At 27.8% G+C, this 18,054-nt stretch overlaps 1 protein-coding gene across 3 annotated transcripts; it reads right to left on the reverse strand.

Annotated features, from left to right (window-relative positions):
• Positions 1-1,826: 1,826 nt before the first annotated feature.
• LOC142324531 (acylphosphatase-1-like) lies at positions 1,827-14,665 on the reverse strand. 3 transcript variants are annotated; one of them, XM_075365367.1, is made up of 4 exons: positions 14,422-14,656; positions 11,451-11,467; positions 5,802-5,911; positions 1,827-2,083 (listed from the first exon to the last, which is right to left on the reverse strand). In XM_075365367.1, the coding sequence occupies exons 1-4, from the start codon at positions 14,570-14,572 to the stop codon at positions 1,969-1,971; spliced, it is 393 nt and encodes a 130-aa protein (XP_075221482.1). In that variant the 5' UTR covers positions 14,573-14,656; the 3' UTR covers positions 1,827-1,968. The 3 variants fall into 3 exon arrangements, with proteins under 3 accessions (XP_075221482.1, XP_075221480.1, XP_075221481.1); XM_075365365.1 differs by lacking the exon at positions 1,827-2,083 and adding an exon at positions 2,090-2,323 and having other exon boundaries at positions 14,422-14,665; XM_075365366.1 differs by lacking the exon at positions 1,827-2,083 and adding an exon at positions 2,330-2,571 and having other exon boundaries at positions 14,422-14,663.
• Positions 14,666-18,054: the final 3,389 nt, after the last annotated feature.

Raw genomic sequence — 18,054 nt, forward strand, 5'->3', positions numbered from 1 at the left:
TTTCAAAATTATAGCTTTTTGATACAGATCATGAGTAAAATTATTCCATGCTGTTGTGTCATGGTTAAATACAAGAATCATTTGATGCCGAACCATGCAGTTCAACATTTGTTAAATGGAATTATAATAGAAATTTCCCAGCTATTAATAATAGAAATTAAAAGAGGAACAGAATGTATATTTTTTAGAGGTGGGGAATAGAATTTAAGAAATATTTATAACATTCTATATTTAAAACATCTAAAAACATTCATATGTAGTTTAAGCTTAACAAAATTGCTTTAAGTAAAGTTTTCTCTAGATCTAACATCAAGTTCAAGAAAGGCTAAATTAGGAAAAATAAATTTTCAAAAACTATTCTGCATTTTAGATCCGGGATGTCTACAATTAAAAAAAAAAATTGTAACATTTCTTATAGTTCTATATATGAAGTATATACTTTCAAAAATTTATAAAAAATATTTTAACTGAAGGGAGATCTAAACAAAAACATATATTTCAGTTTTAAGCGGGCGGGGGGGGGGGTTGATTTTTTTAAAATTATTTATATTTATTGTAGGTAAAAAATTTGCTTTAATAGAATTTTCTTTAAAATGTCGCTGAAGAAAATCAGAATTGATTTTTTCATGATATCCCCACCCTCTAAACAAATCTGGTAAAATTAGTATATAATTCCTCATTCCAGACAACCTTAGCTCATGTTCAATAACAGTTATTAAATGTCACTTCTCTGCTGTCTTTATTACTGTAATCACGATAAATGTTTTTCCCTTCCCTTTGTATTTCTAGTGAATTGGATTTTTATAAATAATGATTTTTTGTAGGCTTAGCCATATTTTAAACTAATGCAATGCTATAAAAAATGTTTTAAGAAATTAAATTTAAAAAATAAAACTGATCTAAAATCCACAGTAAAATCAAAAGTAGTACTATTGAATTTTTCCTTTAGATTTTTTTCTTTGTGAAGTCAGCACCAAATTAGGAGTTGTTGTAATTCAGTGTTGAATAACCAATTGCCTGGAATATATTATAAAGAGAGAATGATTAATTAAAACAGTATTAAGGATCAGTAGAAGGTGCAAAAAAGTTACATATTAGGAACTGGAAGCTATAATGAACTTAGCCCTCAGTGGATATGGCCACCATATGATGAAATTGCTGGTTGATGTTTATTTTAGTTTAGTGCTGACTTCAATAAATCAAAATTTGAGGAATTGAGTAGTTTTATTTTTTACATCTTAATTGATTTTTGAGTAGATTATATTTTTTGAGCTTATTTCTTAATAATAAAACTTTAATAATTTAAACTTTTTTTCTTTTTCTGTTTAGCATCTGGAACCACCATAAGGTGTTACTTCAGAGGATGAGTGAGGATAAGATGTATGAATGTAAATGAAGTGTAATCGTGTACAGTCTCAGGTCGACCTTAAATGTGTGGTTAATTGAAAATCCAGCCACCAAAGAACAATGGTATCCACGACCTAGTATTCAAATCTGTATAAAAGTAACTCCCTTTACTAGGATTTGAACCGTAGAACTCTCAACTTCAAAATCAGCTCCGATTTGTGATGACAAGTTCACCACTAGTCCAACTCAGTGGGTTACTAATTTAAACCTAAGTAGATTTAGGTCGTGGGACTTTGATTTTCAGGATAATTAAAAATTCAGCATTTATTATGAAATTTTTCTCCCTATTGTAAGTAGGATGATGATTGCAATACATAATAATAATAAAAATAAATACATGCAAATGTGCATAAGAGGCATCAATATTTTTGTATAAACTAGTGTTTGAAGTTAAAGGTTACTAAGTAATATAAATATAATTATGGTGGTAGAAATGTTTATTTGAAAACTTAGTTACTTAGTTCCATATTGTTATTACAGCATTCAATTTAATTTTTAGGTTATTATATAAATTTGAAATGTATAATTTTTATAAAAAAGTAATTAATACTTTTATCATATTTATCTAATAATGTTAAAATCTTTGTATGTGTAATTGTGTGGTTTCATTTCGTTTGTGAAAGTAGCATTTTTAATGGAGCTTAAAGGAGAGCCCTCTTCACGAAGCCATTTTTTCCTGAAATAAAAATATAAATTTATAACACTTTGCAGTATGCACTTTTATTTTTAATTTGCTGTATTTAATTAAATTTTTAATTATTTCTTTTCACCAGCTTCTGTAGTAAATGGTCTTGGGTCTATGATTGTTAAAAGAAAAGTTTGTAAAGTTTTATTTTTATAATTATATTCTTTTAACTTTTCATTTTCTAATACAGTTAAGGTATAATTTTTTGTATTTTCTTTTAACCAAGATCCCCTGAAATAATAAACATTAAATCACAGTAGTTAAAATTATATGACTTGAACATCATTACTTGTAGATCTTAAAGTTATGTCACAAAAAGTTTTTAAAATTAAGTTTAAATAACTTAAAATGTTCTTGATACATTTTTTAGTATTAGAAACGCTCTGTTCCTGGTGTATTTTTTAATCTTCTTTTCATTATGAAATATAGCCTTTTCAACTACACTATCAGGACTACCTACATAACGAAGCCATTTTTTCCTGAAATACTTTGTTAAATTAATATTTCTTATAGAAAACACATTTACACTTAAATAATGTTTCATAGAAATGTGTAGATATAGGTTAATGAAAAAATAAATAAGTAATTTTATCCTTTTTTATGTTTATATATTGCATTATTATGTTTGGGTACTTACGTATTAACGCCACCGCAGCTACAGCGTTATTTAAAAACCAAGTAGTGAATCGGATTTCGGTGGAAAATGGGCCGATATAGAGTTTAATATAGATTCAAAACAGTCTCTGTATTAATTTTAATAAATGGTTATTTATATTTATTTATTTTATAAATACAATTTAACCAAACTTAACCTTTGCTCGCTAACCTTGACTAATTAACTTGAGTGTTTTGATTATTTAAATAATAAATAATAGCAATAATTACTAATTTATTAAATAAATACTCAAAAAATTACGGTGTAATTAGTCAAGGTTAGCGAGCGTACGTTAAGTTTGGTTAAATTATATTTATAAAATAAATAAATATAAATAACCATTTATTAAAATTAATAAAGAGACTGTTCATTTTCCACCGAAATCCGATTGACTACTTTGTTTTTAAGTAAAGCTGTAGCTGCGGTGGCGTTAATACGTAAGTACCTATGTTTGTTTAATGGAATATATTAAAATTTGTAACTGATTTCTAAATTTTTTTCTGGTAGTTATAATTGTATTCTAGGTAACTGAGATTTTTGCAGATCAGTATACTTATAAGTTTTTTAGTTGCCCAATATTTGTGCACATATATTAGTGATTTTCAAAATACGTGGTGGTTTTGAAGTAGAACATAAGAGTTAATTATTGCTGTGTTTATTCAGGTTAAATTAACAACTCTGTTTTTGGATTGTTTGTTTTGAGTCTAAATGACAAAACTGACGTATTCCATTCTGTTCTCTAAGACAGTAATTATTATTGGAATAGTTATTCGCTTATGATTTAAATTCTTGCTTGAAATTATTATATTTTTATTTTAAAATTGAATGAAAGCTATTTTTTTTAAATATGTAGAGGAAGTGTTTTAGATTTATATTATAAATGATTATTGTAATAGATAGGCAGTTCAACAGGACCAGTCTTATTTTTTGATTAGCAATTTAGCTTAAAAAATCTAGCAGGCTCCAGGCCTGCTGGATTGAGTTTTTTTACTAATACTGGATAATAAAAACAGTACTGAATAGGTTCATGGTACAGTTATCCCCACCAAAATCAAACAAGTATCAAGAAAGTCCCTACATTAAAAGTCATTATACCCATAATAATAATGATCAGCATTCATCAAATCAAAACTTGTAGAACATGTCCAAGAAGGAATGCGATGTTAGGACAATAAGGGAAAAGGGTGGATTTTGTGAAAGGGACTATCAAACCATCAAAAGACAACAAAAAACGAACTACTACTGTATGCAGAGGAGTGCTTCTTTGGGAGATTGCAATATGTACCCAAGATGATAGCAGCAAATTAAAGATAATTTCGCATTAACTTACTCATATTTTATGTTTTATATATATGAATATAGAGAGAGAAAGCCCTTTTCCTATAAAAACTCAATAACTTTCTTAAGAAAAATTCTCAAAAATTTTCCCAGAATTGCATGTCAGAAACTATCTAACTGAACGATAAACTCACTAGTTATATCCCCAATCCAAGAAACTTGTAAAGAAATCTTAAAATTTAAGGTAAGCCAGAAAATCAACAATTTTTATTGATAGCAATCAACAAAATCATTTGATAATTGTTCAAGTATGTAGACAACCACTTCTTAATGTTGGAGTAATTCACTCATAGTAAACTACAATTTACTATGAATGAATGTGATTAACTCAGTAGTAAATTATTCATTAACTCATAGTAAATTATAATTGTGAGTTATTATATACTGAGTTATTCAGTGGTTTGATGAATCCACAACATTTTTTTAATTTAATATAGTATCAGCAATCTTCTAAAGATAATCCAGCAAATGATTATATTAAAAACTTATTTTACTGTTAATTTGAGATTAGTGCTTTGCAATAAACTCCAATCCCAATAATGTTTTGACCTTTGGTATTGTCCAGTCTCAGGCTGTCCTCTGTCCTAATACTACAGTGCTATTAATTAAACACAATCGACTGTTACCTGTCACTTTAATGGTGTTTATTGGTGATTGGTAACAGTCATTGGTGATTAAACACCAATGACTGGTAACATTTATTTTCAAATCCAAGTAAGAGTAACATCTTAAGAGTCTGCTTTAAACAAAGGTCATACATCATCTTAGAACAATAGTAAAGAGAGCTATTAGACCATCACTAATCACTGAGAAGTCCTTCAGATATCAGTAAGCATCATCATGTTAGCTATTCAATCAAACAATAGGTTGTGTGCATTATATTCATATATTTTTTCTTATGTATACTTAAATGCATATATTTATATGGATTAATTTTGATGAAGGTTTGACCTTCATTAATCTACTATCAGAGTTATATAACTAGGTAGCCCTTTACAGATGTTCTTTGCCAAGAACTAGTTGACAGCACAGTTTTTCTTTCTTGTCAAAAATGTTCATTATATATTTTAGATATAAATTAGCTGGTTAAAATAATAAACTAAACAAAATTCATAATAATAATAATTTTATCAAACATGGCCTGTTGGTATGATTATATAATTAATAATTAAAAAACCCAGTTACCAATGATTCTTTAATATATTTGTTCAAGCGCTTTCAGAATAAAATTCCATCATCAGGAACTTAAAACTTCTTTGTCATGTAAATTTGTTTATGTAACATAATGTAATATAACAAAGGTTGTCAAATGTTTAAAATTATGTCGAATAAAATCCTGTCATTATGCATGTCTCTACCATTTAATGGTGTTGTGAATGTACATAAACAGATTTACATGGCAAAGAAATTTTAGTTTTATTAAGATTATAACATACATTTTTTAAGTTCCTGATGATGGAATTTTATTCTGAAAGCTCTTGAACATATATATAAAAGAATTGTTGGTTTTTTAATTATTAAAAATAAAATTCATAATACTAATGGATATCCTATGGGAAGATTACCAGTTGGCTAAAATGTAATAGGTTCCCACCCTTATATTCTTTATTATTTGTGTTCTCACAAAAATATGAAATCTGCAACATCTCATATTGAATCTCCTGCAACAAGCATTTTTTAATTGGATATTCTACAAAAGTTACTTTTTTTACGTACATGTGTTTTACATCATCAGCATTTCCTTCTAGATGCCCTAATACAGTTCCATTTTTTGTGTTTGTTACAAAACCTCTCAAATCAAGAAGTTTGGCTTTCTCTCTTGTAAACTGAAAATAATAATTTTTTTTTAATTTACATTAAAAAAATAATAATAATTAATGAAACATAATTTAATCATTATTACATTTAATTATGATTTACATTGTTTATTTATTTGTAAGTGCTCATAAGCATGATAAAAATATAATAAAACATTTTTATTAACAAATTAAAAAAAAAAATACTCACTTTCTAAATACAAGGCATATTCACATAATAAGGGCCGCCGGCTTTTTTAAAAATATTAACGTATCTGAACACAGTTTCACTGATGAAGGGCCATCCACCGGCTATTTACGAAGCCACTGCAGTTGTTTTGATAAGTAGTCGTTTGCCTGCCGGTGAATGCAGATCGCAATATCCGCGACAATCGTTTCTCCCGCCAGTTGTGAAGTGCGCGCTGTGATTCGATTTTTGTGTGGAAAAGGATCTTCAGCTGCTGAAATTCATCGGGTGTTGTGCCTATGTGTAAACATACAATAATGAGTGAAGGTAAGGTAGACAATGGTGTCGAGACTTTAAAAATGGCCGCACAAATGTGCATGACGAAGAGCGGAATGGCAGACTCAGTATTCAGACCAACGAAATCGTTGAATAAGTGAACCGAAAACTGCGATGTGATCGGCGATTGACGATTAGTGCTCTGGCTGATGAATTTTCGTATGTTGGATGCACCTCTATCTACACGATTACACGTCATAGAATTTGATTTTAAGTTGTACTACACGTCATAGAAAAGCTCGGATATCTGTGTGGAAGGTGGGAACCGAAATTGCTCACCGACCAACATAAAGAGAACCGCTATCGACAAGATGCAGATGATTTGTTTTTTCACATTGTTACTGGCGACGAGACGTGAATATCCTACACCAACGCAAAATCGAAACAACAGTCAATGCAGTGGCGACATTCAAATTCCCCAAAACCAAAAAAGTCTATATCTCCACACTAGTGTCGAAAAATGTTGGCTACCGTTTTTTGGGACGAATAGGTCATTTTGGTTGATTTCATGGAACAACGTGGATCAACAATTACAGCTGACTTGTACTGCGAAACGCTCACCAAACTGAAACGTGCGATCCAAAATCGACAACGCGGGAATCTGTCGTCAGGCGTAATCCTTCACGACAATGCGTGTACTCTGCCTTATCCAAGAATCCTCACCACTGCCTTAACCAAGAAGAAGATTAAAGATTTTCGTTGGGAACGTTTTTACCACCCTCCATATAGTCCCGACACCTTGCACCTACTGCTTCTTGCATTTGAAAAAGTGGCTTGGTAGACAACGATTTGAAAACGACGAGGAACTTACGACTGCCGTTGTCTACTGGTTCAACTTCCAGGCGGCAAACTTCTACGCAGAGGTATTAAATAAACTGGTGCAGCGTTACGAAATGTGCTTAGAACTAAATAGCGATTATGTGGAAAAGTGAAGTAGTTATGTAGTAAATTAAAAACTGTACATAAAAACCTTTTCTCATGAGTTAATCATTTTTAATCACCAAACAGCCCTTACTTTATGAATATGCCTCGAATATGAAATTTTGCTGCTGATGTTTTTAGAGCTATTATGTAGGTAGCTCTTTTTTAAAGGATTTATGCCATTGTTAATAGTGTTCAGTGTAAAGAAACCTCTTAACTAAAGCTACTTTGTATGTTATCAAACAGTGTATTTGATTTGCTGCATTTATTTTTGATTTTTTTCAACTAATATGTTTTTGGCAAATTCAGTATCCTTGTAAATTTCATATTATTGAAGAATATCAATATTATTCATATTAAGAGTAAAATTTTCAAGTTGTATTTAACATCTGTAAGTGTGCAGCTTTTATGAGGTGATTTTCCAAAGTTGATTCTTATTTGTAAGACTTGCATTTGTTCCTTATAATTGAGGTTAATTGTTGATCCAGTTGCCCACTGTAATATTAAATTTAGTACAGTCATTGCAGTTTTAATTTATATATTTGATTATTGTGTGAATCAGTGTGATTTGCTTGGGTCATATAATTTTATGTACTTTGTGACTTTAAGTTTAAATTTAAATTTAAATCCAGGGAGTTTCTGGAGTTAATATGTTGTATTTTCTTAATGCATTCAATTATTGACTTTCTGTTCAAATTTAATGTAAACATTTTGCTTTGAAAAGCTATTTTTATTAATACATTTTATTATCTATTTCTTATGTATTTTATGACTAATTTCTTTTGTGGATTTCAATAATTGAATTGTGTAATTCTTTATTAAAAAAGATTATTTTTCATTGATTTTTAAGAAAACAAAAATCACTGGATTAGTTTTATGGTATGGATATTTTGTATTAATCACAAGATATATTTATAACAAAGGAAGTAAAGTGAATTTTTTTTTATTTTGGTATATAATTCAGAATAAATATAAGAATTGGGTTCCTTATGTTTGTTGTATAAGCTGTATGTGACTAGTTCAGTGGATGAAAGACAACGAAGCTCTATACCATTTGCAGTTCATATGGTGTAGTGTGAGCCTAATAATTGTTTTGATGTTTGTCATACATGTAGAATGATATTAAAAAAAAAATACAATAATATAAAATTGAATATCTGTGCCATCTGCTCTTAGACTAGTTCTTATATAAAAGGCTTACAGGTACCAATTCCACCATTGAAGTGGAATGATACCAACATTTCAGAGTTTATTGTCAGTAATAAAACACAAACTGATGAAAATGTAGATCTTTCTGAGACAATTTATGATTCTCAGATATCCAGTGAACTCCATTTTATCCATCAAAATAAATGAGTTAGTGCAAGACTTGGGCCTAACAAAATGAGAAGCTGAACATCAGCTCTAGATTGCAAGAGTGGAATCTGTTGAGAGATGGAATTATATCCTTCAGAAATATAAATGTTTTATAAAATGCAGGGTTTTTTGTGTTTTGAGATGTGGATTAATGAACAAACCATGAATAAACCATAAACCTACCAAATGCTGCCATTTTATTGATTCAAATAAAAGCAGTTTTACTCCAAACAAAAAGCTATCTATACCAGTTGCTCATTCAGTTTCAGTTGAAAGAAACATGGTGGCATTCTGAATCCAATTTAGTACAAACAATGTAACTGTTCTGATCTTCAAGATTTGAAGATCGATCACTACTATAAATATATAAAATAAAATATAAATGGATTAATTTAAGAATAAATTAACCTTGCTGATTAACCTTGTCTTAAATTATTAGTTTTAATTTATTCTTAAATTATTTTATTTTATTTATTTATAACGGTAGTCGTATAACCCATGAGACCCTAGCAGAGCAACACAGAAGCATTTTATAAAAACCCACAGAGGCCTTCTTTTGAGCCTGATTATCAAAATATCTCATACATCTCTCTCCTGAACCAAAGAAAATTCTTCCATTTCTCATCAAGTTAGGACTGATAAAAATTTTTGTAGGCATGGATAAAAAAGATGAAAGCTTCAAATGTTTAAGAGAACTTTTCCATAATTAATTAATTTAGCCAAACTTTTAAGAGAACTTTTTCCATAATTAATTAATTTAGCCAAACTTAAGTAACGAAGGTAGATTTGTCTGGCAGACTTGAAGGTATTATGGACCTAATATTAAAAAAGTGACTACTTTTGAAGGAAAACTCAACCAAAAGGAATTAGAAAATTGGAAATTGTTTGTGAAGGTGGTAAAAGGATTTTTAGGAAACAAAGAAAAAAATTGCAAAACCCTGATATAAGAGTTTCTCAAGTTCTATCAAGCCATGGGTTGTTGCGTGTCACCAAAGAAACATTTTCTACATTTGTACAATTTCTTTCTGGGATTTCTTGCTACAGTTAGTGGTAAACAAGAAGAGAATTTCCACCATCACAATAGAACCATGGAAACCACCAAGGTCATAGGGGCCCAGAATGATGGGTAACTACTGTTTTGTAAAAAAATAAGTAGATTTGACTCACACAAAAGGAAAAAATAAGAAAATATCGTAACATAAAAAATATCATAACATATTTTGTATTCTCTTTTAAATATTTAGGTGGAACAAATTTTCCATTTAAAAACAACTTTCTTCTTATCTTAAAAAAAATTGTACATGTTAAATAAAAATCATTGTCATGGCTTTAGTGAAATGGCACTGTTGTTTACAGTACATCCATTAGTAAAATTGGCAAACTTTTTCCCATCTGCAGCATAAAAATATTCAATTTTTTTTTATGGGAAAATAGGGGAAAGTTTGTTTTATATTGACATCAATTTTTAATTCTTAACCAAATCATATTAAAAAATATTGTTCCTTTTTCTTATGTAACAATAATTAATTTAATGTAATTAATCATAATGAAATATGAAGTATGACAAATAATCTTAATTCTGATCAAACAAAACACACAAATTTAATCCAATCAAATAAGTATTCTCTTTTAAATATTTAGGTGGAACAAATTTTCCATTTAAATACAACTTTCTTCTTATCTTAAAAAAAATTGTACATGTTAAATAAAAATCATTGTCATGGCTTTAGTGAAATGGCACTGTTGTTTACAGTACATCCATTAGTAAAATTGGCAAACTTTTTCCCATCTGCAGCATAAAAATATTCAATTTTTTTTTTATGGGAAAATAGGGGAAAGTTTGTTTTATATTGACATCAATTTTTAATTCTTAACCAAATCATATTAAAAAATATTGTTCCTTTTTCTTATGTAACAATAATTAATTTAATGTAATTAATCATAATGAAATATGAAGTATGACAAATAATCTTAATTCTGATCAAACAAAACACACAAATTTAATCCAATCAAATAAGTAGCCTTTCTTTTATTTGTAACATGATGGAAGGAATCTAACTGATCAGAATTCACTAAGAATACCAGTCCAAGCAACAAATTCTGACAAATTAAAAAACCAAATTGTTGACAGATCAGAATACACTTCACTGCTGAATTATTTATACTAATCACAAGAAGGTACTCATCTACAACTTTGAAAACTAACTTAGACAAATCATTATATAGAATTACAGTTATCCAATCACAGTAATAAATGGTTCTCACCAATCAGGATATAGCCAATCACAAAAAAGGCGTTCAGATGCAGTCATGTGATAGACAGATGGAGTGTACCAGAAGCATGAAAAGGCCAAAGAATGGAGAATTATCAGGAGGGTTCAATAATAAACAAAGTTATGGTGAGATGCTTACTGACAGGTACAGCCTGTAAGTCAAAGCAAATGCTAAAGACTGCCATTGACAGGTGTTGTATTTCTGCTTGATAACAATGGTCTCCAAACTGCTGTCCACATTGTTGAAACTCTTTAAAAAATGAAGTTAGAAATACATCTTTGATTGTAGTCATGTTAAATTATTATTCATTGTATCAAAATTACTTATTGCCTTTGAATGAATCCACTTAACCCCCCTCCCCTTAAATTTGATGTAGGACCAATAGGAATCAGCTATTGGTGAAATTACCTGTTTAAAATTTACTGGCATCTACTAGCAGATGATTTGGTTGTAACTATTTTGACAAAGCATTTATATCAAACAGCTGAAACTTACCTCTCTGAAATTGACACCTGGAACAATAGAAAATGAATTACCATGATATTTGTTAAAAATAACTTTTTTTTATTATGCTTTTTACTTAATTTAACCAATAAGTGTTATTTTAAATGTATCTAAAACAGTTTTACATTGCTAAATATTATTATTAAAAATACATAATAAACATTAATGATATTAAAAACATATAAATTATTAAAAATACTACTACAAGTATATTCCATTAACAAGTTTAAATGTTATTTAATTATTTAAATGTCAAAAACTTCATGTGTATTTGGTATTATAGGATAAGAATAATACAAATAATTACAATCAGTTCATTGACTTAAGCAGTTACTTTATTAGAAACACATTATGCTATTACAAGCATAGTTCATTATTCATCTTCCAGTGAGTATTTTAGCCAATTACTACTTACTTTCTATTATTACATAAATAATAATAGTAGTTTATGGTTCATTTACATTAAAAAATAATATTTATGCTAAAAAATTCACCTCCAAGAAAACTGTTATTTCATTATACAACATAAAATTTTCGCCTACAAGGAAGGACTTCTTAATTTTTGCGTTTTAATAAAAACTTAACAATATAAAAGCTCTTACAACTGATTTGTTTAAAATTATCCAGCTTATTACTAAACTATTTCCTTTTATAAAAACAATATTATCCTGTTAATGATTTTTTTTTAAATAGTAGCTGCTAATTAGAAAAACCTGAAATTGTTGCATACTTGTTTAATGTACACTTATATGTGTACATTAAATACATGTAAGTTAATATCTGAGTACTTATATGTTCTCAGATATTTAGAAATTAATGGCTTAAATATTTTTTTTTATTATGAATCAATTTAATTTATTTACTTTCATCCTTTAGTTGTAACATTATTACTTAAAAGAATTATTATTTTTATGCATTAGCATGGATTGTACTATTTTTATTTTTTATTTATAGCTTTCGATTTTATTTTCAAAGATTTTTTTCTTTGACCTTCCTGCAGTTTCCCTTACTCCCATCTGTATGATATCATATTTATATGTATATAGTACATAAAATGATGATCTTAATACATTATTTATTTAAGCTAATAAGAAATATAATCATTTTATGTAAATTTCTCTGACTTCTCCACATTTTTAAAAAAATTAATAATTACTCTTTTCACCACCAAAAAATTGCATTAAAAACAATTTTCAATTCTTTAAATTTTGATAGTATGAAGTAGGCACCAAATTATAAATAATAATCCCCTTAATTAGACATAAACTTCAAAAGTTGGTGAAACTGAATGTATTACTCTTTTAACTTGTGTTTTTTGAAGCTTGTTTTATTCTTTTAAAGTTTTTTATTTAAAATTTTATAGATTTATTTGATGCACAAGATTTGATGTTCAAAAAATATGCTGATCTAGTGAAAAAAGTTGTCACCGGTCAGTCAAAAGTTGAGAAAACTGTACTGTAATAAAAATATGAAAAGGAGAATGCAAAGAAACAATATAATGAGATTTGTAGTGAAGAGATAAGGCTCCCTGGAATATTAGACATACATTATTTGTTGGGTTAAATCTATATTCATCCATTCATATAAAATGAAAATAAATGTATTTTTTTGAATAGTTTTTAGATCTACTTAATAAGTTTAGAGTACCTTACAATCAAGCAAAGTTAAGATATTAAGAAACTTTTAAACTTATATCCAAATATAAGTAAAAATACCCGTATGTGTTTTATTAAATTTATAACACCGGCTAGTTTTTTTCTTTATTGTAAATAAAAAAAAAACTTAAAATGCCAGAACTATATTTCATAATACTAGTCCTCCTAACAGTAGCTTCTGAAAAAACTTGATTTAAAGCAAAACCTAGAGCAGACTTCAGAAATTTTTATAATTTTCACCTTAAATAAAGAGCACTATAGTAGAAAAGAAATGTTCTATATTTATTCAACAGGTGCCAAAATTCAAACTTTTGACTTAACAAAAAAAAAAATTAATAACAAAATAATAAGTTATTTATTTGTCTGTTCTTTTTAGTTTATTTTTTTATATTGTTGACCATGATGGTCGACGATATTAATCTGAAATTTAAACTATTGTACATCATACAAACTAAGTTGTGTAATAAACTTTTTAAAAAAAACTTATTTCAGAATGTTTTCAATCATGTTTGTAACATTTTTATCTTCAATAATTGATGCTGGAGTATCCCACTGGCATCACCTAGTATTAGTGCTGGAAATTTTAATTAGGGAGTCATGTTCCTAAGAGTAATTAAAAATTTTGTACAATTTGAATTGTTTCTTTGTTTGTGAATGTCTGTTTTTTTTTTTATTATTATTTATTAAAAAAGACCACCCACATCCTAACACACTTAAAACCATGAAAAAAAATAGAGTACTAAAAGAATAGAAACAACTCAAATCACACATACTTTTCAATCATTACTTTAATACATGTCTGCCAAATGAAAATTGATGCCAGTGTGAAAACTGCAGCACAATCTCTGAAAATAGTTGCTAAGAAAAGTGAAAATTAAGTTTTTAAAAGCATTGTATTAGATAATTTGGTTTGGTATATCATTACAAAAATGAAAATTTCAAATTTCTATCTTTTATTTTTATTACTATTTAAAGACTACATCACTAGACAATGGAATGAATATTCATTTCTTTTCATTATCAGTGTTTTATGTTACATTCACATTATGCATAGACATAAAATGAGTCTAGTAATTTATAAATTTTGTATTTTAGTTTCAAAACTATGGTATACTCAAACCTATTTATTGAACATACTGAGATTGAAATGGCTTTCAGATTAGGTTATTTATTCTTGGTTTGATTTTTGTTAAGGGTCTCACATTTCTTATCTATCACTTCAACCATCATTAAAATAAACATAAAATGCATTTGAGGTTGTATTAAAATTAGTTTAAATACTAAATAATAGTTTAAATAGACTTTACCTTGAACAACACCTTCAATTTCAAAGTCAACAGCTAATAGATTTGATGTATCATCAGGCCAAATTTTTTCAGTCGTAGAATTTTTGGGATGATATGAATAAGAAAATGTATGGTAAATTAGAATTAAATAAAATGTTACACGATACCACATTCTATTTTACACATACTTTTAAACACTTATATAAAATATATATCACTTTATAAATCTGATAACAAAACTGATAATATTTGATTTATCAGAATTCCAACAAACATTCAGATACAGAAATTTTCTGATCGTTATATAATTGCTACATACAAAATCTATTTAACCAAATATAATGATTTTTTATTATTTCCCTGATAAAAATAATGTCTGAAGTTTTACAGATTTTATCACAGTATTTATAACTATATATTTGAGATAATAAAGCATAATGGAATTAATATCAGTACTAGTAGTACTAGTCATCTTGTGTTAGAACAATTTTGGTGAGACACCTGTTTTTAATCCAGGTTAATTTAAGTTTTGCTTTCTTTGTCAGGTAGTATGTACTACGAGGAAGAAGTTCCCATTACTTTAAATTCTTTTCTTAATGTACTGTCCCAAAATATTACAGTCAATTCCAGTAGTATTATTGAAGCTTAATTCAGCCTTTTGGTTGATAGCCAGGAATAAATACAGAAACATGGATGAAACAAATAGTTATTTAATTATTCTGCTCTGAATATTTTTGAGTTCAAAGAATTTAAGTACAATAATTCGCTAACAAATTAAATAATTTTGTTTCTGAATTTTATCTCTGTTTAATTTCATTTTTCATCCATGTTAAAATAAAATAATTTCTCTCGGTTAACCTTAAAACATACACTTTGAACCTGGTATGTTAAATTTGATACTTCATAGAATCGAAAAGTGAGCTGTTATAAAGCTTTTCAAAAAAACACTGAGTAATGAGGTCTAACTTTTCTTTTTATAAGTAACCTGAAAAAACATGATTGAAATGATGTATAAAGACAATATATTATTTTATATTTTATTCTTTCAGTACACTAAATACATTTCCTATTTTCAAAAAGTTTAAATTTAAATATTTTATTCAGGTTGCAACATAATTACACACTATAAAAATCATATCAGGCATAATGGGTCTTGGTTACTTTTTGTTAGCCAGTGCAATAGATCCAATGATAGAATAGTTAAGATTGAACCAGTTAATATAAACAGGGTTTGTTAAAGTGAAATGTTGTTATGGAGCAGTGTTGACAATTTGAATTGGTGTTGATGTATTTTTGCTTATATTACACGTCTTTTAAGAATAAATTAATTTAGAATGAATAATGAACTAGTTGCTACCAGCACATATTATCTGTTTCTACAACTTAAATCTGTATACAAGAACACATTTCTTCTCATGTGTGAATTAAACTTCTTGAGACTGTGTGATTGCACATTGTTATTTTAAGTACTTTTGTAATGTACAATTTTAAATGTATATATATATATATATATATATATATATATATATATATATATATATATATACGTAATTGTTTATAGAATATACAAAAAATTGTAATTGATTATAATGAAGGTAAACAGCATAAGATAAGTACAATTCTCATGTAAAATATTTTATTTAGTTAAAAAATCAAAAATATACTATATTATAATGAAAACAAAAATTGCTCAACGCCCTTACATTTGTTACTTAGGTCTATTATGAGAATGGTGCAACTGCTTTTCTTCAATTATTTCGTTAACCTCTGGTTGAATATTTTAAGTCAACACTTGAATTTATTTACCAAAGTTACAGGCAGCAATTTATTTAGTGTAATGATGTCATAAGTGTCATTTTGACAAAAGTAGTTCACATAAGTAGTGCCCAACAATCCTGTAGGGATTCTCAGACAAGGAAATATAGTGTAAGATATGTGAACCCTGCTGTAAAAGTCAGCTACCTTCATTTATCTACATTTGCTTTTCAATTCATTGTTGTTTTGTAAATTTATTATTTCCATACCCAACTAGCATCGAATCATTATTAATATTGAAATGTGAAAAAAAGATGAATATCATTATGTTGAGATATGTGAATTATCCACAACTGTTTTGGAGAATTGATATTTCATAGAAATATTTCACACAGTTTTACAGCTGAGATTCTGTTTGGGAAAAAGCAAAATGTATTTCTCACAGTCTCAATTTTGCTTCAAAACATTTTTATATATGAAAATAAAATTTATGATCAAGACCAATTGTGATTTATTTTGTGTTTTAATATTCAGGTCTATCAAATGATGTATACTTTCACTAAGAAATATTAAATCTGTAAGCCACTTCTAGTTATCAGGATCAGGTAGAAATATTCCTTATATTTCCAGCAAGCAAGCAAACAATTTGACCTCTTAACAGCCAAAATTGTTTCAGTATTTCAAATGTTGAGGTACTGATCTCTAACTTCTCAGTACCATGCGTCACAGCAATATGTAAATTATTTAAATTCAGCATCCAAATCATGCAGAAGTTCTTAAAATTGCTTGCTGTTTAAAGCTTAATCTAATGAAGTAGCAGTTGAATATAACATGAGAAATAATACAGTGACATATAATATGTTTGGATCTATCTTAGGTTGTATCGTAGGTTGCCCTTAAGTCTTTTATATCAGTGTAAGGCTCCTTTTTTAACCCAAAATAGATAGTGCACCATCGATCCATATTACATATACTTAGTTGTGTGGCAACACAAAATTGTCATAAACTAAAAGAATAGAATCATTATTAGTTGTAACACCCTTAATCAGTTTTGTAGAAGTTGAGGATTAATTGAAATGAATATTAATTCATCAATGATCTCAAAATTCTTTATTTTGAACTCATAGAGTTCACTTTACAAATAAAAAACAAACTAATTGAGAATTATTACTCATTTAACATCAGTGTGTCTGGGAATTCCTTCATTTTTCAATTTTTTAACAAATAAATCACTTCCCTAAGTGAAACTTTTTTCACTGATTTAACCTTTTCAACTCACTCAACCTAATAATGAATAGTTGTTTGAATGCTTTGTTAAATAATGTGACTCAGTATTTACTTTCTCATGATAGGTGCAATAAAAAAAAAACAAGCAAACAGGCTACTATAAAAAAAACTGGCTCAAGACTACACAACTTGAAACTGATGGTCTCTGTATTACCTATTTTTATATATGTAGCAATTTTTCTAAATTAAAAAGTCTGTGTAAAAATGTTCAGTGTAATCTAAAATTAAAAATCAACAAACTTTCAAAAATACATAAAATTGAATGCAGATGCACAAAGAAAATTTGGAATAGTGACAATAAATGACTGTAGAATGCTAGGTAGGAATAACGGAAAGGGTTTATCTTATAACAATTACAAGTCTATTGCCATGAACAGAAGAGAAAAAGTGGTACCTACAGTATGCTTTGATGTACCAATTCTGCAGCACATTTTTCAAATTTTAAATTAGATTTAGTGAAAATCAGAACTTATCTGAATGAATGTTTCACTTTTTTATGAATACTCGTAAATCAAAATGCATGAAATTTAATATAATTTCATTGCCCTTTCTGGTTTTGCATATTGTTAACTCATTTCAGATATTTTATAGCTATTTTTCAATTTATATGGC

The sequence above is a fragment of the Lycorma delicatula genome, chromosome 5 (assembly GCF_047948215.1).
Source record: "Lycorma delicatula isolate Av1 chromosome 5, ASM4794821v1, whole genome shotgun sequence".
Classification (NCBI taxonomy): Eukaryota; Metazoa; Arthropoda; class Insecta; order Hemiptera; family Fulgoridae; genus Lycorma; species Lycorma delicatula.